At 52.6% G+C, this 21,012-nt stretch overlaps 1 protein-coding gene across 21 annotated transcripts in view; it reads left to right on the plus strand.

Annotated features, from left to right (window-relative positions):
- The first annotated feature begins 543 nt into the window (after positions 1-543).
- Positions 544-21,012, plus strand: part of SIRPA (signal regulatory protein alpha) — a 75,973-nt gene continuing 55,504 nt past the window's right edge. For 14 of the 21 annotated variants that reach the window (XR_012131486.1, XR_012131488.1, XR_012131492.1 and 11 more), the window contains exons 1-2: positions 1,747-1,903; positions 19,707-20,066. Coding sequence is in view for 6 of the 21 variants with exons in the window: in XM_073236823.1 (XP_073092924.1) it covers positions 1,825-1,903; positions 19,707-20,066 (439 nt within the window). In the remaining 15 variants the exon portion in view is untranslated. The other 7 variants (XM_073236823.1, XM_073236826.1, XM_073236825.1 and 4 more) reach the window with 7 other exon arrangements.

The following is a 21,012-nucleotide window of genomic DNA, read 5'->3' on the forward strand; positions in this document are numbered from 1 at the left end:
TGCTTATTTCCAAGCCCCACCCCTCCAATAAGCACAGGGTCTAGGATGCCTTTCGCCTTTCCGTCCTAACAGCCTGAGCCTTCCTTGGCCCAGTGACCAGAGCATACCCCCAGGCTCCCACAGACCTGGCTGCTACTGGGAACACAGCTTTCCCTGGAGAGAGCGAGGGCTTTCCTTTTTCACCAGGAGGCTCTGTCGGTTGTCTCCAGGCCCCTTGGCCCTTTCCCCTCACCTTCCTCCCTGCTTCTCATTTTCCTGGGGTCCAGGCCTCAAGTCCCCCCCCACCCCCACACCCCTGCCTGGGCCCTCCCCAACCTCAAATCGCAGTTCCTGCCAGAGGCACCTGGCAGAGTGCCCACCTCCCCAGGGAGGCCGGGACCCTGCCCTCTAGCTCCTGGCCACGACCCCCCTTCGCCCCCTCTCCTCCCTGCGCCTCTTTTCCAGGCGGTGGTACCGAAGTCCTTCCTACACACACGCTATTTTTGTACCATCACTCTCTCCCTCCTCTCCCCCTTCCCCCTACATTCACTTACTTCCTGCTTTTCCTGCACCTCGGCCCAGCTCTGAGAGAAGCGGGCCCCTCTGGCCCGCGCCCTCCCGCAAGAGGGGCTTCGGCTTTGGGACGGGAGGGCAGGGCCACGTGGGGAGAGCGAAGGAGCCACCCTCCGGGAGCCCGTCCCCTGCCCACTCCGCCGCCGCCCCCAGCCTCCGCCCGCGGGAAGCCCGAGTCCGCGGCGCGGGGAGGCCGGCCGCAACTTCCCCGGTCCACCTTAAGAGGACGATGTAGCCCGCTAGCCGCGCAGACCTTAGAAAAACAAGTTTGCGCAAAGTGGCGCGGGGGCCCGGCCTGCGGGCAGCTCCGGCCGCGCTCCCACTGCCTCCCAGCCCTCGCCGGCAGCGCAGGTCCGAGCCCGGCGGGCCGCAGGAGGGGCGCTCGGGCCGGGGGCCGCTGCGCGGGCTCTCCGCTGGCCTTGGGTCGGCGCCTGAGCCCGTCCAGTCCTGAGCCCGGGCGGGTTGCGCGGGCGGCGGGGGACTGCAGCTGGGGCCGCGCGGGGGTGCGGGGGCCGCGGCGAGCGAGGGGCAACGCTAGCTGCCCGGCCGGCACGGCGCGCAGCCCCGCTCCCTCCTCGGCGCGCGGCTGGCGGGCGCTCTCCGACTCCGTGCCGGCAGGACCGAGCCCGCAGCCTCCCGGGCGGGCCGGAGGGAAGAGGGAGGCGAGGAGGGGGCCGGGCTGCCAGCAAGGCGGGGGCGCGGTCGGGGCTGCGGGCCGGGAGCGAGCCGAGCCGCCGGCGCCGCGAGGAGCCCGGGCGGGGCAGGTGCGCGGCGGCGGGGGCGGCTCGGCGTGGCGGGCTCGGCGGCGCTGCCCCTCGCCCTGCCCTCGCGGTCCTGCTCTCTCCCGCGCTACCCGTCTCGGTCTGCGCGCCGCCTCGCTCCCTCCCTCCTCCCGCTCCCGCCCTCTCTCTCCCTCCCCCTCTCCCCCTCTCCTTTCGGTGTCTCTGGCTCTCTGCCTGGCTCCCCTGGGTCTGTTTCTCTCTCCTGCCGCCTCTCTCTGGCCATCCCGGGCTTGCTTTCTCGCGCGCTTGGGGTCTGTCCCCCTCTCCGTCTCTCGATCTCCCCTGGGGGCGGGGGGGGGTGCCGAAAATCGCGGCGGTGACAGCGGCCCCTAAGCGGCTCCGGGCGCGCGTTCCGGGGAGGGGGAAGCCCGGCCGGGAGGGGAGGCGGGGGGAGCGGAGGGGGAGCCTTAGTCATTTCCCCGCTCCAGCCTGCGCCCGCCCGAGCGCGCACTCACGGCTGCTCTCCCTCCTCGCTCCGCAGCCGCGGCCCATGGAGCCCGCCCGCCCGGCCCCCGGCCGCCTCGGGCCGCTGCTCTGCCTGCTGCTCGCCGCGTCCTCCCCCTGGACAGGTAAGCACCCCTCACCGCCCCCACCGCCGCTGTCCAGAAACTGCGGGCTCAGGCCCCTCAGACCGCGCCTGGGAGCCACTCGGCTAGTGTCCAGCAGTAACAGTGGGAGAGATACCTGTAAGCAGGGTTACAGATGCGAAACTGAGGCCCAGAGAGAGCCAGCGACTTGCCCAAGGTCACACAGCCAAGGATAGAACCCAGTCTGTCTGGACTCTGAGTGTGTAGCACTGTGCTGGGCACTGGGACATACCCAGATGAGTTGGTTCACCTGGCTCCTGCCCAGTCTGCCCAGGGAGGCAGGCTGTCAGCGCCTTTCAGAGTAGAGCGCCCCTGGCTCTCTACAAGCTCTCTCCCTGGACTTTCGCTTTCCACATGTTTGACTTAAGGGTCTTGAGAGAAGGGGGTGACGGCAGAGGTCTTCTGGGTACTGCCTAGGATGGAACAGAAACAGGCGGTTGCAATTAGGGAAGAGTGAGCTCTCCCTCTGGCGTGCAGAGTAAAACAGTGTATATATGGGGTGCGGCGGGGGGAGAGGAAGGGAGGCTGCAGTAACCCTGGGGTGAGCTGCCTCCATCAACAGATCCTGATGTGAAAACACGGTAGATTGTTCCAGTTCTTGCCAAAGCCACTCGCTAGATGGTCTGTTCCTTGCTGCTCTCCTAGCCCTCCTGCTCTCCCCTGCCTTCCTCAGGCTTCTAGGCAGCTCCCTGCAGTTCAGGTGCTCTGTGGTGCTATTACCTGTGGCTCTGAGCATGCCTTTTTGTTGGCCTACATCAAACACCTGGCTCTCTCCAGCAGGTTGGCTGTGAAGGCTACCATGTGTGTTCGCCAAGGGGTGAGGTCACCATTCAGGAGTCTTGCTTCTTAAAGGGGTTTTTCAAAACCATGGGTCTCCCGGGAGAGCAAGAGGAGGGCCGCTGGAACACCAGCTTTAAAGGACTTGGGGTGGGAGAGAAGATGGGGATCTTGTTCTTGGCTCCTGTAGCTGGGCTATAGGCAGAGAGGTCTCTGCACTTCCCTCCTTAAGGAGGGAGTAAAGATGAGCTCAGTGTACACCTCCCCCTGCCCCTTTGCATTTGCCTAGAGACTGGTAACCATCTGATAGCAGCGAGAAAGAGGGAACTAGCGAAGAGTGGGTGGAGGGAGAAGTGGGGGTGGACAGCAGCCTCTCTGTGCCCTGCAGTTTCCCCTGAAACCCAGGAATCCACAAAGGCATCCCCCCACCCCACACCAGAGTCTTTCAGTTACAGTTGGGTCCCTGCTGGGCAGAAGGAAGCACTGATATATTTCATGTCTTTTTAGTGAGTGGCATCTCCGGATCTGCTCCTTCCTGCCTGAACCGGCCATTTACACCCTGCAAAAGTCCGAGTTCCCTCCCTGCCCTCCTTCCTGGCCTAGAAATGCAGGAGCAAGCAGCTCTCACAAGTGCTTAATTTTCCTGAAACAGGGAACTGGGCCCAAGTTAATTTCTAAATGTCTATTCCAGACCCTTCTCCAACCAGAACCCGGTGGTTCAGTTTCTGGCAAATGAGCAATGGCGTTGATTAACAAGTGTTCAGATGGGCAGCCTGCCTTTCCTGGGGCACTGGCTGGGAACACCGACACCCTTCTTGTGAGCAAATCTCCCCCTTTTGCCTATAAAAACAATCTATAAAATGGTAAAGATTAGGCCATAAAACTTCCGTTCCAATCCATTCAGCATCAATAGCCTGAAAAAGTGGGAGCAACAGAGGGGCCAAGATTAACTTTGAAATAAATAAATCTTAGGAGATAAGAATAAATTTCTTGGCTGAGGGTGGTGGGGAAGGGATGGGGTGTCATCATCATAGCTGAAGCCTCCCAGCATCCTTCACTCTGTGTTCTATGGGATTCCGGTCAAATTCCAGGCCCTGGCATGGAAGTCACCTGGTTTGGCTGAAGCATGGGGCTGCAGGCCCCTCCCTCAGTTGCTCCAAGCATGGAATTTATGACAAAGCAGAAGAGAGGCAGGACAGAAGGGCAGGAAGGTAGAAGGAGGCAGTTGTCCAATTTTCTAAGAAAATGGATTTGTTCGAGAAACTCAAATGTCAGGCTTAGGAAGGCGGCTTTGGATTGAATGACTACTAGTGTCTCAGGCAGAACTGTCAGCCTGGGAGGTGTCACGTGATTGCTGGAGCTTCACATGATCACTGTTTGGAGGGGGCTGGTCGTGCATTTCTGGGTTGGGGAAGGCAGGGAAGAAGTTTCTAAAGATTGCTCTCAGCACAAATGCTGCCAAAGGGAAATTCTAAAAAGATGCTGGTGAAGTCACCAACCTGTGTTCTTGGAGCCAACGTGAGACCTGTTTCCTAAAACAACTTCACTGAGGGAGATTTCAGAGACTGGGAGAAGGGCAAGAGACTTGGGGACACTGGGGCCTCCTGATTCCGCCATAGCAGCCGCACCTGATGCCGGACCTGCAGGCTCCTGGCTTGGCCCCACCTGGGTCTCAGGACCTCTGAGTCACCTGTTGGGCAGACCTCAGATCAGCTTACATTCACTCGTCACTCTGGCCTGAAGAAGGCCAGCTCAAGTCGGGGTTCAGGCTTGGGGGACAGCTGGGCCCTCTGGTGAGCTTCTGACCCTTCGTAGAGGGTGGCATACTGGTGGCTCCTCTGTACTTTCCTAAGTGATGAAGTTAATCTCACTTCCTCTTTCACAAGAAGAGAAAGGGGATGGGGGTGAGGGGCTTTGGTCCCATGGCCTCAGGCTGTCTAAAGGTCTTTCAAAGCTGTGGTGTTGTCAGGGTCCTTTCTGGGCATTCCTTTACCAACTCCATGGAGATTCATGGTGTGATTCATTCCTATAACTGGCAGTTATTCAACACGTGTGAAGTCCCGATGTGAACCCCATGTTGAGGGAAGGGTAGAGAATCAGCATCCTTTGAATGTTAACTGTATTCCAGGCTGTGTGCTGAGTGCCTGTGTGCATTATCTCATTAATCAGCAAAGCCTGAGTTGGCCATTACCCCATTTTACAGATAAGGAAAGTGGAGGCCAGCACTGCAGAAGTAACTTGTCCAAGGAGTAAGTGGTTGGGAGCCTTTAAGGGAATAGTTTCACTGACTTAATCAGGATTACTCAGCCCAAAATGGAGGGAATGAGAGGTTCCACCTCTGGGTTAGATGGAAGTTTGTGGAAGGGTTCCTTCTGGGGAAGTCTTGAGTCACAGCTGTTTCTCTGGGTGCGTGCTGGGGATAGAGAAAATGACAGCCCCTTGGCCCTCACAAATGGCAACTGATGGGAGCAGTGTGGCTCCCCTCAGAGCCCCCTATCTGGGCTTCCAAGCTCTGGAGCCCCCAGAGCTGGAATATTCCTCCTTGCATCTTGCCGGTGCCCTTTGCAACAGATGGAGAGGGGGTGTGTGAGAGGAAGGGAGTCTAAAACTGTTGGAAGCCCACATACACTCGCTCACTGCTTCCAATGGCTCTGTGCAACAGGTTATTTTCTTATTTGTAGTCTTGGACTGATAGAACATTGCCCCCCCCCACCTTTTTTTAAATGTGCTCAGATTTCTGGCCTGTCAACACAACTCAGATCATGTCACTCCCCTGCACAAAACTGTTGAGTGGGTCCAAGTTTTCTTTAAAAAAAAACAACAAAATATAAATTGCAGCTGGCCATGGGCTTCCTCCTTCACAGGCCTTATTTCTCAGCCACATATTTCCAAACAGCTGACCTGTTGAGATGCTGCAAGAATATCAGGCTTCCTTCTCACAGGCCAAGGCTGACCTAGCTACTCAAGCACATCAGCACCTAAAGGACCCTGAGAATTTCCACAGTAGTAGGATCCCAAGATGGATCCTATTTATTCCCGTGTTCCCGAACATATGAACAGGAGGTATAACTCTCATTAACATGGCCTAACCCACTTTGGATTTTGTACAAATCTGTGCCCTCGCTTATGCTATGCCTGCCATCAGAGACACTGTTCCCTGTGTCTCCTTATCTTTGTATGTCCAAATCCCACTCATCCTTCAATTTGTGGTTGCCTCATATTCCACGGGGTCTCCTCTTCCTCCAAACCCTCCCCACGGGATTTTATCTGCCCTGTCTGAGGCTATTTTTTGTTTTCCCCTTGTTTTATCAACAGTATGGATATATGTTTAACTTTAACACCTGATTAGCATGGCAGTTCTGCAATAGTAACGGTCATTTACCCTCTCCGTGCAGGGACACAGCACAGCCTAGTGCTAAGTGCCAGGCTTAGTGCCAGAGCCCTGGGTGTGAATCCCAGCTCTACTACCTTCTTGGACAATTTTCTGAACTCTGTCTCAGTTTCCTCATATGTAAAACAGATGACACCAACAACTCTGCTTCAAGGATTAAGTCATTGAGCATGTGTGATGCTTGTTGTTCTATTCTGGTGGGGTTTCCTCTTCTATAAAAGTGGGACTGAGTTTTGTAAAGCACCCAGCATAGCTCCTGGCATACAGTGGGTATTCACAAAACAACAAAAGCTGTTCAGGGAGTGAATGCCCCCCAGTCTGAGGTTTTTCCCTGTAGCTTTGATGCTGTTAGGAGAATGGACAGTTGAGTGGAAACCTGGGGTAATGTGGTTTAAATATTGGTTGCTGGGCCTGAGGCTGTGGGCGCATCCTGCCTCTAGGTGTCTCTGTCTGTATCCACAGGTCTGAAATTCAGGATTTCCAGGCAAGGCCTGGGTGGGATGCCAAACCCCCTGTCATCCAGGCCAACGCTCTTTAAAGCTGGGCTGTGCTGGAAGTTTCCATCATTAAAGCCAGAAATCTGACAGGATCCTGAATTCCATGGGAAAATACTCAAGTAATAATAATGAGAACCATTGTTTCCAGCCATTTAATGGGCTGAGCACTTGGCCTGTATGTTCCCAGTCGTATTCACAGTTACCCTGGGTGGTGTGTACAGTTATCATCAGATACATTTGGCTCAGAGAGACCTAGCGGCTTGCCCAAGGCCACACAGTAAGGGGCAGAGTCAGGATGAAGACCCAGATCAGCCTGACCACAGAGGCTGTTAACTAAACATCCCTTAGCCTTGTTTGACAGGTAGAGAAACTGAGGCCCAGGGTGCTGGCATCCTGCTCTCTTGGTGCTCGTCTCCTATTTCTGTCAGTCAGGATATCCTCGCAGGAAGAGAGGTGGTGGGTATTCCCAGGACATGTTTCCATCCCACAGTGGAGAAGGAAGCATCTATTTTCACAGCTGAACTGCTTTCCTTTTAACTTGGGTGTTCCTGGAGCAGGTCTCTGATGGAGCCCTCTGCAAGATGGACTTTCCCTGCCAGGTATCTTGCCAGGCTCTCAGTCCAAAGAGATGCAAAACAGCTGAGGTGGAAGTCGGAAATGATACAGAATTGGTTCTTTGTGTCTGTGAGATTTCCGGGCACATCCATTTGGGGGCGCAGGGTGTTAGATGGCTGCAAATTAGCGCTAGGAGCTGAGGGAGCTCAGGAGGGAGACTGGAAGCCAGAGTGAGTGGGAGCCTGCAGCCAGGAGGGACAGCCGTGGTGGGGGTTGTGCCAAGACCAGGCCTGTCTCTGTTGCCTCCGTTCTTTAGTGCCGACGGTGTCCTCCAGGAACGGAAGCCCTTGGTGGAAGGGAATAGTGCACCGTGGGCTAGGCACAAACTGAGACTGGAGTGCGTGCTCTCTTCCTTATTTTCCTATTCTGGAAAATTTCAGCATATGCAAAATGAGAAGGAATGGTGGAGCAAACCCCAGCTGCAGCACTGATCTGCCATTCTTGTTTCACCTGTCCCTCCCTTTGCTGGGGGCAGTGCCTCAGGGAAGTAGTGTAGAGCAAATGGCAGACATTGGGCATCATTTCATCCACCAGTCCTTTGAGGTGCATCTCTTGATGTGCTCTGTTGTCTAATCCAAGAGCCAGAAAGCACAGAGCCCTTCATTCCCATCTCACAGGTAAGGGAACTGAGGCTGTGCCCCTCCCAAGGCCACAGAGCCCGTGAGAATATTAAAGCCAAGTCCAAGCCTTGGTTTTACTCTGAACCACTCTGCTGTCCTCATTCTGCTCATTTAAATTCTACCTATTCATTCAACAATGTTTTGGAGCATCTAGTATGCACCAGGGTAGCTCTAGGTGCTGGGGATACAACCATTGGTAGACAAAAGCACCTGCTCTCATGGAGCTGACCTTCTAGGGAGGAAGAACAGCAGGCCCAAGGAAACCCTCCGCCAGGCTGAGACGGGTGCCACGGAGGGAACTCAGGGAGGTCGGCGGTCACAGAGGGAGTGCCTTTCTGAGAAGAAGAGGCCCGAATCAATCTGGGGGAGCGGCCATGGGAATATCAGAAGAGTACACCTCCCAGAAGCAATAGCAAGTGCAAAGGCTCTGAGGCTGGAGGGAGTATTTTGTGTTCCAGGAATAGCAAGAGGTCCGTGAGACTGGAGTGAGGGGAGCAGGCCCTGGGGACAGTGGGAGAGGTCAGGGCCGGATCAAGGAGGATGCGGTTTGTTGAGCACCTGGCCATGAACATGTCAGGCTCTGTCATGGCATCAGCGCTTTATACAGCTGACCCTTGAACAACACAGGTTTGAACTTTATGTGTTCACTTTCATGCGGATTTTTTCCCATGAATGTATGGGAAAATCTTTTGGAGATTTGCAACTATTCAAAAACAGTTTTCTTTTCTCTAGCTTACTTTGTTGTAAGAATATAGTAATTCATCCATACAAAATATGTGTTAGTCCGAAGTTTATAAATATAAAATCGACTGTTTATGTTATAAATAAGGCTTTCAGTCAATAATAGGCAATTAGTAAAGTTTTGGGGAAGTGGAAAGTTAAACATGGATTTTTGACTGTGTGGGGGTTCAACACCCCTAACGCATGTGTTGCTCAACAGTCAACTGTACCTTATCTCAATTAATTCTAACCACGGTTCTGTGAGGTAGAAACTGTTATTTTGTCCATTGGAAAGATGAGGAAACTGACACTCAGAGAGGTGAAGTGACTGGCCCAATGTCCCGCAGCTTGTAAGTACAGAGCTAGGATTTGAGCCCAGGTCCATAAATGCTGCAGCATCCTAATTGCTGCTTTCCTGCTTCCGTTCTTTCCCCCTGCACTCTCTTTACCCATAACAACTGAGTGCATCAAATCCTCTTTGGCCTCCTCCAAAGTTTTCAGTGGTTCCCACTGCCCCTAAAATACCATCAAACTCCTTCCCATGATCTGTAAGGCATGGCATTCTTGGGACTGTGCTTCTCGAACCCCATCTCATGCCACACTCTCCCCCTGCCTCTGTGGGCTTCAGCCAGGGCAGCCTTCTTTCTGGCCCTCATATGCACCGGCTTCTTTCCCACCACAGGGTCTTTGCACTTGCTGTTCTCTCCTACTGGAACACTGTCCCTGGCTTTTGCGTCCTTCAGTTTCAGCTGTGATCTTACCTCCTCAGAGATGCCATGCCCAATGGTCTCATTCTAGAAGTGGCTCTCCTTTGTTATTCCCTATCATGGCACCAAATTTGTTTGTTTTCTAATATTCGTGGCCATTCCTATATTTGTTTCATTATTCTAGCCCTGTCTCCCCACTAAGATATAAGCTATGTGAGAGAGAGGACTATGTTTTGTTCACTGCTAGGGCCCCTGGGGCCTTACCGCAGGGCCTGGCAACAGTAGGCAGGTTAATTTGCATTGGTTGAGTGAAGTAACAGGTGAGTACTAAGATCCCCATTTTAAGAAGGCTCAGAGCCAAGAGGTCAGACAGGTGTCAACCCTGGTCCGAAAGTAGGGCTGTGCCCTAACTGCTACATAGTCCCACCTCTGTGGCCGGGGCCGTGCACACACCACATGTCCTTGCCCAATGCTGTCATAGGGATCCTTAAAATATCAAGAAGCACAAAAAGTATTAGTGCCAGCTAGGGTGGAGGTGGGTGGCTAAGAACCCCAGAAAATTCTGGCTACACAAAACTGCTTACCCCAGTGTAGACACCATGATGAGTGAGCGGACAAAAATGAAATGTGGCCCAATTAGTGATACACTTTCAGGGCCAGGGCTCGACATGGGGTCAGCGTCCCTGAAAAGGTCATTCATTGCATGAGGCCATCTGGTGCAGTGGGGGAGGACACAGATGGAGTCAGATCACCTTGGCAGCCCTGCGACCTTGCTCAGGTGGCTCAGACCTGCTCAGACCTTGGCCTGAGTCTCAGTTTTGCCCTCTGTGAAATGGGGGTGATAACAGCTCTGTCTTGCTGGGTCCCTGTGGAGGTTTGATGAAGCCTGTCATGCTTGGTAATGTCAGTGCTCTCTGCTCATTGGCCTTGTCACTATTACTGTTAATGTTGTGCAGTCGTTATTTTAGGGTTTGGAGCTCGAAAGAGCAGGTGCAGCCCCTACTCAAGTGTTTACCAGGTGGGATACCTGAAACCACGCTGCCCCTCTCAGCCTCAGTTTCCCCCTCTGTGAAGCAGAGACTGAGCTTGCTCTCCTAAAGGTCCCTTCCAGCTCTGATGGTTCAGCTGGAATGTCCATGACAACCTTTATCTTGATAATACCCCTGACCCTCTCTCCAGCAGGGGCGGCATGCAATGGGCACCCACTTTGGGGCACGTTGCTGACTTAAAAATCCAACATGTGCTGCTAACTTGCTGTGCACTGAAGCAAGTGTCTTTCCTGGCTCTGAGTCTCAGTTTCCTCATCTGCAAAATGGAACCACTCACACTCTTACCTCCTGCAGGGGGACTGTTCAGGGTTAAGGGAATTAAGAGCTGTGGAAAGTGCTTTTGCGAGCTACAAACGTGCTCTAGAAGCATCAGTGAATAGTGCCGCTTGGGGAAACATCTCGTCCAGAGACTGTCTGCTGTTGGCAGCAGAGTGTGCTGAAACCTTGGCAAATACCATTTTATAAATATGTGTCATTTTTAAGGGGGTCTTTATTTCAGCTGGGAAAATGTGTGCATGTCCTTGGCAGCCTGAGAATCCAGAAGCCTGAGCTGGAGGGAACCCCATCCCAGTGAGAAGCGATATCACACCCAACCACTGATGGCAGAAGTCGGTTTGACCCCTGCCTCTGCCCCTCCCTGCCTCTCAGGGTCTTGGCTTCCTCGTTCACCTCACTAGGCTATAATGACAGTTAAATGAGGGCTTCCCATTATCTGGCCTCATTCGCACATTGTGTCCGTGAGAGCATGGCTGGGCAGCACCAGGGCCTATCCTACTGGAACAGTTAGGGCCTGGAGGTCCGAAGGACACTCAGTCCTCTCCAGGCTTCACTTCTGAGCCTCAGTTTCTCCCTCTACAAAATGGGGATGTGGGAAGAAAGTCTTTAGGTTGCTGAGGCACCATGTGCCGTGGATGGTGGGCATTCGTGTGCCCTGCCTGCTCTCCCAGCCTCTTCTGGACCTGTAGGCCTGGCAAATACAACAGGCATTTACAGCATGCACGTATTGATAGCTCCTTCCCTGCCACTTTGCAAACAGGGCCACATTGCAAACATTTCTTCACCACCTCCAGGGCCTGTCCAAACCCAGCAAATGCCCATCAGGGCCTCAGGCCCTCTCTGCCTCCGGCCTCCCTGCCTCAGTGTGCTCAGCCTGGTCTCAGATCCAGCTGCAAGTGGCCTTGGGCATCTGTTGGGGCAGAGCTGGTTCTGCCTCAGAGAGATTCATTAGCTTCTCAGGCTTAAGGCTGTGATCATCTGTCATCCCTTCATCCTTAAATACCTGCTGCGTGGTAACAGCTGCCCTGCATCAAGTGCTTCCTGGTGCCAGGCATGGCGCTGAGCTCCTTACACACATTGGCCCATTTCATCCTGGAATAACCCTGGTGTTATCGTTATTATTATTGTCATCATCCCCATTCTATAGATGAAATGCCAGAGGCTCAGAGGGGTTAAGACATTTCCTGGATTTCCTGGGGTTACATGAGGGGCAGTTAGAATCCAAACCAGAACATACATTCAACAAATGCCAGGCACTGGTATTGACTTGGAGGATACCACAGGGAACAAAATTTGCCTGTGCTCTTGAAGGACTTATCCATAAATCTAAGGTAGGGAGGTGGATGCTATGAAATTGACATATACCTATGTAATATATTAGGTGGTAGGTGATATGTAGAAAAATAATAAAGCAGAGCAAGGGACATTGAAGCGAGTGGCCAAAGAAGGCCTCTCAGAAAGGCGTGAAGGAGGTAGGGGAGCCAGAGTGTAGATATCTAGGAGAAGAGAGTACCGGGCAGAGGTGATGGCAAGTGCAAAGGTCCTGAGGTGAGGTGGAGAGTCTGGCCTAACAGAGAGCAAGGCTGTAGGGCCCTGGGGGCCACCAGAGGATTCTGAGTCTCATTCTGATGCAGTAAAGACTGCAGGAAGGTTTTGAGCAAAGGAGAGATGTTACTGGCTTAAGTTTTAGAGGTTCTCTGGCTGTAGGAGATGAGGTGGAGGTGGGGGGATCAGTTTGGAAACTGAGATAAGGAGACAGGTAAGAGACAGAGTGAGGTACAACAGAGGTGGTAGGAAGAGGTCAGAGTCTGGCCAAATCTTGGGAATCGCACTGGCAGAATCTGCTACTAGATGGGTCCTGGGACATGGGGAGAAAGGGGTGTCAGAAGCGTACTGTTGTTCTCAGGCCAGCTCTTCTAACCACTGAACATCTGACCCCTTGTTGCACCCCTTGTTTACAGGTGAGAAAGTGGAGGCCTAGAGAAAGGTGATTTTTGCCAAGTCGCCCACAAGGGATGGGGATGAGACAAATGTGTCTTCTGGCCCAGAGCCCAGGCTTTAGACTGTCTTGGCACCCTAGGAGTTTAACTGCTACATGGACGGGGCTATCCCTGCAAGTTCCGGTTCTGAATTGCCTGGAGTCAGGGAATAACTGGGCTCACTGGCCTCGCCTCCACCTTATTTACAAGGCATGTGTATCACCTTTTGTACTGGGGAGTTCCCAGTGCAGGTGAGTTTCCACTGCAGAGCAGCTGGAGGGTCTCCACCAGTGGGTTTATCCAGGGGTACCACGAGACTGCTCCCAGCCTGCTGTTCAGATGGCAACTAAAGCCCTCCTTTAAGGTGCTTGGTTATTTAGCCCAGTCCCAGGGTAGCCCTACCCAGCTTGGGGCACAGCCATGAGCATGTTCCAAGGACTCTGCTCTGGTCCCTGGATTATGCAGAGCTTTTTTCTCCTCTACACCTTTGTTCATGTGGATCCACTTTCCTGGAATTCTTTTGTTCTCCCCAGCCTCTGTCATCCTTCAAGACCCAGCTCAGGGGCCACCACTTCCAGCAAGTCTTCCAGATCTCACCCCTCTTTCAAGACCCCATCCCCAGGTCTCTTCTCACCCACCGATCTCCCTGCTTGTGTTCTTTGCCTGTGTTCTCTGCCCCATAAGGGCAGGGACCCATCTCACTCAGCTGGGCAACTGGGACAGGGCCTGGCAGCAGAGGGAGGTTTGAGAGGGTGTGAATGAATCAGTCCAACTCCAGAGGAAAATGAATGCCTAGCTGCTACAGTTAGAGCACTGAGCTCCCCTCTTGGGAACTAAAAAATCCACATAGCCATGCACCCGTGCAGCTGGCCCATAAATCAGCCCCAGGGACCGGCTGCACCTTACCTAGGTTGGTGAGCTCCAGCAGCAGTTCTGGGCTGGCCTCTTTGCTTGGCAGACTATAGTAAGTAGGTGCTCAGTAGAGGTTTGAGCCTCTTATCAGGGGCAGTACCTGTGCCAGGTCAGGCAGGGCCTCGCCCATCAAGAGCCAATGACAGACTTGGAGGAAGTGGCTTCTCTGCACTCACTGTGCATGGAAACTCATATGGGCCAGGCACATTCACTGCTGGGCATGTGGATGAACGGGGTGGACACCAGCAGTGGTCCCTGCACATGCCACTGTCCTGCTCCCAGCACTTATGTCCGTACACATACTCTCACATTCCCACTCACCTGACACCCCTCCCATTGCACACCCACTCTCTGCATACACACATACTCATGTACATCCCACTCCTGCCAGCACACACATGCACCCCCATGCTCACACCCCTCCCAGACATCTGTTCACACCCTCGGGCACAGACACACCCTCTCATGACACTGACATGCTTGCATACACCCACGTTTCAGACACTTTCTTGCACACAATTCCCACCCCCCATACCCCTATTTGCTGGTCACCATTCAGACACTGCTGAGATGCGTGTAGCATGTGCCTGCACACACATATCACCTCTTGCACATGGTCACAGTGCATACGTGACCACCCATGCATACGTCTGTGAAAGCTTTTGCTCAGCACACTTGTACACATATGTCCACACCCCTGCATCTACTCTTTCATGTCTGTGTGGGTACTCGCATCTACACGCCTGCACTGCACACCCTCACACACCTTAAATCATAACCCAGAAGGTGCCAAAGGCAGCACCAGAGGAGGTGCTGCTGGGTGTGTGGGGTGATGAGTAGCCCCCCGAGGATGGCCAGTAATGATCATGGTCTGGGAAAGGAGATGCTGAGCCGCCCCTCCTGTGGCGGCCACAGGGTGTCATTTGTGTCATATTACGACACAGCCCTAGGGACTGCCACAGCCTCCCCGGCCCCTGGGCTCCTTGAGCTTATGAAAACTTGAGGGGTAGCCTCCAGCCAGTCCCTGAGGCCCCTGCTCTGGTGGCTCACTGCTTCCAGGGGGTGGACAGGCTCCCATGTAAGTGGCAGTGAGCACCGTGTGGGCAAAGACAGCTCTTGGGAAGTGGACATTTCAGCTTTGTTCTCTGGGCAGGCTTCTGGAGGAGTCACACCAAGGATCATAGTGGCCCTCTTTCCCTCCTGGCAAGGTTCAGTTATAAGCTGATTTGTTTTTTCCAATTAAAAAGCATCTATGCTCATTTTTCACTTCTGATGAAAATTGTGTTCATCTTTTCTTAATCTCACAAGCCACACATGAACATTGTGAAAAAAAAAAATCAGCTATATTTTTCCAAGCCCAGCAGTCAGTTCTCAGCCCCCATCTTACTTCATCATCACGCCCTCCTTGGCCTATTTGTGAAGATAAAGGAGATGGTGGGAAGATCAGGTCACTGGGAGGGGGCAAGGTGGGGTCAAGGATGCCAGCAGGAGTCAGTGGCTTAAGGGTTGGTGTTCATTCCAACTGTAATCATTTGGGTTATTTCTTAAGGTTTATCTTCTCTGCTCGTGTGCAAGCTCCATGAGGCCAGGGGCACAGTCATTCTGCAGCCCTTAGCTCGGGGCTGGTGGGTGGTAGATTCCCGTAATTCGCAGACGGCTCTATGCTGTGAGCTCCCCACATCTTGTGGGCACAGAATCCCTCTAACAACAAATCCAAGGGGCAGTTACCATCCACTGTCCTGACTTCTCCCATTAGAAGACTTACTCCCAGGTTTTATTTCATTATTTTTTTTCCAAAAGAAGTAAATGTTCACTGAAAAAAAAAAAAAAAGACTCAATATATTGTTTACTACACAGTGAAAAAGAATGTGCCCACCTTGGTCCCATTTCCTAAATGTAACTCACCTCAACAACCTGGCATTTCTCATTCTAGATCTTTTTTTCTAAACATTTGATCAATCAATCTGCAAATATTGATTAAGCATCTGTTCTGTGTCAAGCATTGTATCAGGGGAAAGAGACAAACCAGACAAAATTCCTGGAAGGGCATTTCATTCAAACCATAAACACATATGTAACTTATGTATTACATGCATAGATTTTTCTTGTTACAAATGGGATACTGTACACATTCTCTAATAGTCATTCAGTTTAGAAAATCTGAAAAATACCCAAAGTAGAAAAACAGAGAGAAAACCCATCAGTTTTAGATTTATGATACAAAGAGAGTTGCATTTTTTAGTTCTATATAATACCTTGTAGTTGTTTATTTAAATACAGTTTTATTTTATTTTGCAAAGTCATGATCATAATGAAAGCACGTTTTTCCTTCTTTTTTATTGCACAAGTAATGCAAATAGAAAACATAAAGGCAAAATCCCTTCTAAATCTACTACTCAAAATTAATCACTGCTAATCCTTAGTGTTATATATACATTTTTTTTTTCAAAACCAGAAGCTTGGGACCACACTGAATCTGTCACCGAGTAACCGACTGTTCTCGTAATATATTTCTGCATTGATAATTATAATTCTATACCATCATTTTTATAGCTATAGACTTGGTTGTCATGTGGGTTCACCATCATGAGATCAGCCCATCTCCTTGGACACTAGGGTATATCCAATTTTTTATTTTTCTGTTTATAAGAACACCTGAGTGAGGGAAGCAAAATGTTTGCACATATTCTTAGTTATCTGAGTATGATTTTACATTGTTCGTATTCACTCATATTTTAACTACATCAAAATGTTGATCAAGTTATCATTGATGGTATTCTATGAGATTATTATTTTGTTTTTATACTTGTTTGTTTTCTCTAAATGCTTTGCAATGAATGAGTTTTATTTCATAATCACAAGAGCATTTAAAATTATACCATGAGAAAATTTTCAGAATACCACAGTTTTTTGGTGATGGCTTTTTATGGTACCTGTAATACCATTGTAAGGAGTAGGCCATAATTCACTTAATCATCCCCTATCATTGGCCATTTGGTTTTTTTTCCCAACTTTTCAAGATCATTATGTGGGAACTCCACTCCATATTTGGGGTATGTTCTTGTGGAACAGCCCAGCAAAGGCTGGTGATCCACTTTCACACTGTTGGTACATCCTGCCAAACTGCTTTCCCGAAAGGATGTTCCAATTTTTGTTCCCACCATCAGCGTGTGAGAATGCCTGCCCAGCGGCCCTCCTTTCCCAGAGATGGTTCAGGCCCCTGGACAGTTGCTCTCCCTGCCAGGAGGGCAGGAATGAGCAGGCAGTAGTTTTGTGAGGTATGCCAGGATGATGACCCCAGGGCCAGAACCGCAGGAGTGATTTTAACAAGCCCAGTTCCCAGAACAGAACCTGCAGAGAAGAAGAAAAGCAAGCAAGGAAGAAAAAAACTCTCTGCTGGAAAACATAACACACACACACACGCACACACATACACACACAGATTAAAATAATATTTGGCACTTACGTCGCACTTTTAAAATTCTTCAAACGCTTTATAAACACTAGCTAATTAATTAAGCTGCCTAAATCTGGCTGCAGTTGGTGGAGAGAGCTCAGAGGAGCTTAGGAAAAAAGGGTGGGGGCAGCCCTACTCAACTCCAGATTTTATTGTCGCCTGCCCGGGGTGTGATTGCAGGCCTCCGGCTGCACCACAAGAATAGCCGGCTGCAACACATCGCAGGCCTGACTCCGCAGCCGGCTCTCCTGCTCACACGACCCCCCTCGCCAACTGCTGACTCACAGCCCTGTGTGGTGTTATTGAAAGAGATAATAATAACTACCACTTGTTAGGAGCGTCTGTGGGCCAGGCGCAGTCCCTGGCTCCAGGCTCGCACCATCTCCCGGATATGCCTGTAGCAGCTCCATCTAACAGGAGGGAAGAGGCTCAGAGAGGGGCTTTACCCAGGAGAGGGTAAAATCCCACCTTCCTTCCTTTGTTAACTGGTTCATTCACCATGTATTTACTGAGTGCCCAGTGTGTGCCAGACACTCATCCAGGCAAGTGATTGGAAACAGTTCCTTGTTGATCCTACATCCTTGTTTGGGGGGCACATGACAATCCAGAAAAAATCGAGTATATAAGTAATATATCCGTGGTAATAATGGGAACTGAAACTAAAATTTAGCCAGCACTTATGTGGCAGGTCCTTACATCCAACTGTGTCATAGTCCTCATAACTATGCTGGGGGTGGATGCCGGCACCCCACTTTATGGAAGATGGAATGGAGGCCCAGGGAGGGAGGGCGCTGAGCTGGGTACGGGCACCCGCTCTCGCCCAGGCCTACTGGCCCAGTGCCTGCACCCCCTCCAGGCTCCCATGGGAATGCAGGCCCACTGCGGGTGCTCCTGGCTGGACACTGCTGGTGCTGCCTCTGTGGGCCTCTCCGAGGTCCTCACACACCTGCTCCACCCAGGCTCTTGCCCTCTGTAGACTCTGGTTTCTTCCCCTGCATTGGGAGGGTTGGGCCACCCGCAGGCTGCCGCCCTGAGAGCAGGGCCATCCCCGGCCTGATAGGGCTGGGAGGCTGGGCAGGGGGGCGACAGGCCTGTTCTGAGGCCCTGGACTTGCCTGCAGCGAGGGCGGACTGGAGTCCTCGGGCTCTCTGCCCTAAGCATGCCGCCCCTGCCACCAGCTGGTGGTGAATTCTCACAGTCTCTCTCCTGCCCAGCCAGAGCCAGAGTGAGCTGCTCAGGGCATTGGTTGCAGCCCTGCCAGATGTACAAGGCAAAGGTGACCTGGGCTGGGACAGGACAAGGTCACATGGTGGGTCAGTGGAGCACCCAGGTGGGGACAGATCCCGTCTGCATCTAACCTCTGGGGCTGCCTCTGCCCCATGTCTGTGTCTTCCTTAATTTCCCTTTTTCTGACTCTGTCTCACTCTCTCACTGTGTCTGTCCCTCTGCCTATCTCTCCGTCTCTCTCTGTTTCTCTAAGGTCTTTTTTTCCCCCAAACTCCACCTTGTTCAGAGTCGGGGGCCCTGGCTGCCCCGAGCTCTGAGCCTTTGCAGCAGCTTCACATGGCCACTTCTGCCTGCCTTTCATCTCCCTGCAAGTGCCCTCCCCTCCCCACCCCCATCTCTCTACCTGGGGTCCCTGCCTCACAGGCCCCCCGCACTCCCCAGTTTGGGACCCAGGCCCCTCCCCTCCACTGGCCTCTAGGAGTCCTTCCAGCCACCCAGCCCAGGGGCCCTGAGGCCTGCCTGGGTCCAACTCCTGTGTGTCCCCAGCATCCAGCATGGGCCTGGCCTGCAGGAGCACCAGCCAGGGGTTGTGGGGGTGAAGTTTGAGCAGCAGACGCTCCCTCATTTATTCATTTACAAAGACAGTATCTCCCCTGTACCCAGCTTGGTGCTAAGGGACTTCCATGTGTGATCTCATTTTCTTTTCAGAAAAAAGCCAAGGACTAGGGGGTATTCTACCCATCTTGTAGATAAGGAAAAGGAGGCTCAAACCAATGGATAACCTCAGATCTTATGTAAATAAGAAGTGAGACGGGTTTCAAATCAGGTCAGATGGCTCCAAAGACCAGATGATTCTTTTTGACACTGTCCCTGGCCTAGGCTTGTTGTTTGGTCCTACATCACTCAAAATGCAGCCACTTTAACTCTTTGACTGATGAAACTAAGGCTCAGAGGGCAGTCAAGGGACCTGCCCATGCTAAGGGCAGCACTCGCGTTCATGTGCTGCCTGGCAGTATGGCGCATGCTCCCAGGATCTTCTCCGTGGCCCACGTGTTGGCCAGGGGCACATAGCAGTAGCCCCTGAGCCAGGACTCAAGTCTTACTACTTTACTGCTCCTTCACCTGCAGGGGCTTCAGCTGCCAAGTAAGGCTTCCCTGCATGGGGCCTGCTTCCTGGGTCAGGCCCAGAGAGAATCTAAGCTGCATGTAGACCCTACACACCACGCTGCCACCTGCCCCTGCGCCGTTGCCCAGGCCATTCCCTCTGTCAGAACACTGTGCCCCTTACCTCTGGCCAAAACAGATTTAAAGTCAGAGCCCAGTTCAGACATGACTCTTCCAAAGAGGGGTCTGCCACATTACATAACATCTCTGTGCCTCAGTTTCCTCATTTGTAATATGGTCTCACAACTCGGGCTCCTTTGAGAGTTACATGGGATGTACAGCAATGTGCTGAGCTCAAGACCTGCCCAGGGTGTTCACTTTGTCAGTGAAAGTTGTTTATAAACATACCTGATCACATAAGGGTGAAAAAAAATACCTGCTTTTTTCCCTCCAGGAGTGGCAGGTGAGGAAGAGCTGCAGGTGATTCAGCCTGACAGGTCAGTGTCGGTGGCAGCAGGACAGACGGCCACTCTGAACTGCACCCTGAACTCCTTGCTCCCCGTGGGGCCCATCAAGTGGTTCAGGGGGTCTGGACCAGGCCGCCAGTTAATCTACAGTTTCAAGGGCGGAGAAGGCTCCTTCCCCCGAGTAACAACCGCCACAGATGCTACAAAGAGGAGCAACACGGACTTCTCCATCCGCATCAGTAACATCACCCCTGAGGACACTGGCGTCTACTACTGTGTGAAGTTCCAGAAAGGGACCCCTGATGTGGAGATTAAGTCAGGCCCAGGCACTCAGGTCACCGTGAGTGGTGAGTCCAGCGTGGGCCTCCTTGGGACCCTGGGGTAGGACAGCCCATCAGTAGGAACGCCCTCCATTCTTTGAGCAACACTGAGGATCAGGTGGGCACTGGGAGTTCATATTCATGAGCTGATTTACCTGCCTTGCACAGCTCAGGGAGGCTGGGGCCTGGAGAGGCCCTTGTTTGCTCCAGGCCCCCTGCTGGTGCATGGAGGGGAGTCTGTCCCCATCTGCTGGCTCCACAGCCCCTGCCTTTTCCAGTCCTGTCCAGCCCTTTGGTCCAATGCTGAGGGAGCAGAAGCCTCAATGACTTGCCCAGTCACAGGCCAGGCCTCCCCACTGCCCCCAGGGAGCCCTCCCTCCACGGGGCCCAGGCTCCTCTTTCCTGAGCACTTACTGAGCTCCTGCTCTGTGCCAGGCCCTGCTCTGGGCGCTGTGGGGCAGCAGTGAGCAGAGCAGGCCAGGCTCTTCCCCATGGAGCCTCCCTTCTCCTCCCTCCGAGGAGGAGTCCCACCAGGCAGGCAGGGGGACTCTGTGCATTTCTTTATTTCATCTTCACAAACGTCACACTGAGAAGAAATTCCTAAGAGGCACAGACTCTCAGTTTAGGCTGATGCGCTGGGTGGGGGTGATGTCAGAGGTCAGGCATTTGCTGGGGGTCTGTCCAAACCCATCCTTTGATTCAGGGACCGACTCACAGTTACTGAAGGCTCCCAGCAGAGCTGGGTCATCTCAGATGTCCCTCATCCAGGGAGCAGTTTCCCCATGTGGGTGATACAGGAGTTGCCCCATTGAGGCAAGAGATGCTCTTTTAGGGTTTTCTACCAGAGGCAGCACCAACCTGGCCCACTCTTGGCTCTGCAGGCTGAGGGTGAGGAAGGGAGGCATTTCTTGGGGCGAGCTGGGCCCCCTGAGCAGAACTCATGTTCCAGACTCGGGATTGGGGGCCCACATCC

The sequence above is a fragment of the Manis javanica genome, chromosome 5 (assembly GCF_040802235.1).
Source record: "Manis javanica isolate MJ-LG chromosome 5, MJ_LKY, whole genome shotgun sequence".
Lineage (NCBI taxonomy): Eukaryota > Metazoa > Chordata > Mammalia > Pholidota > Manidae > Manis > Manis javanica.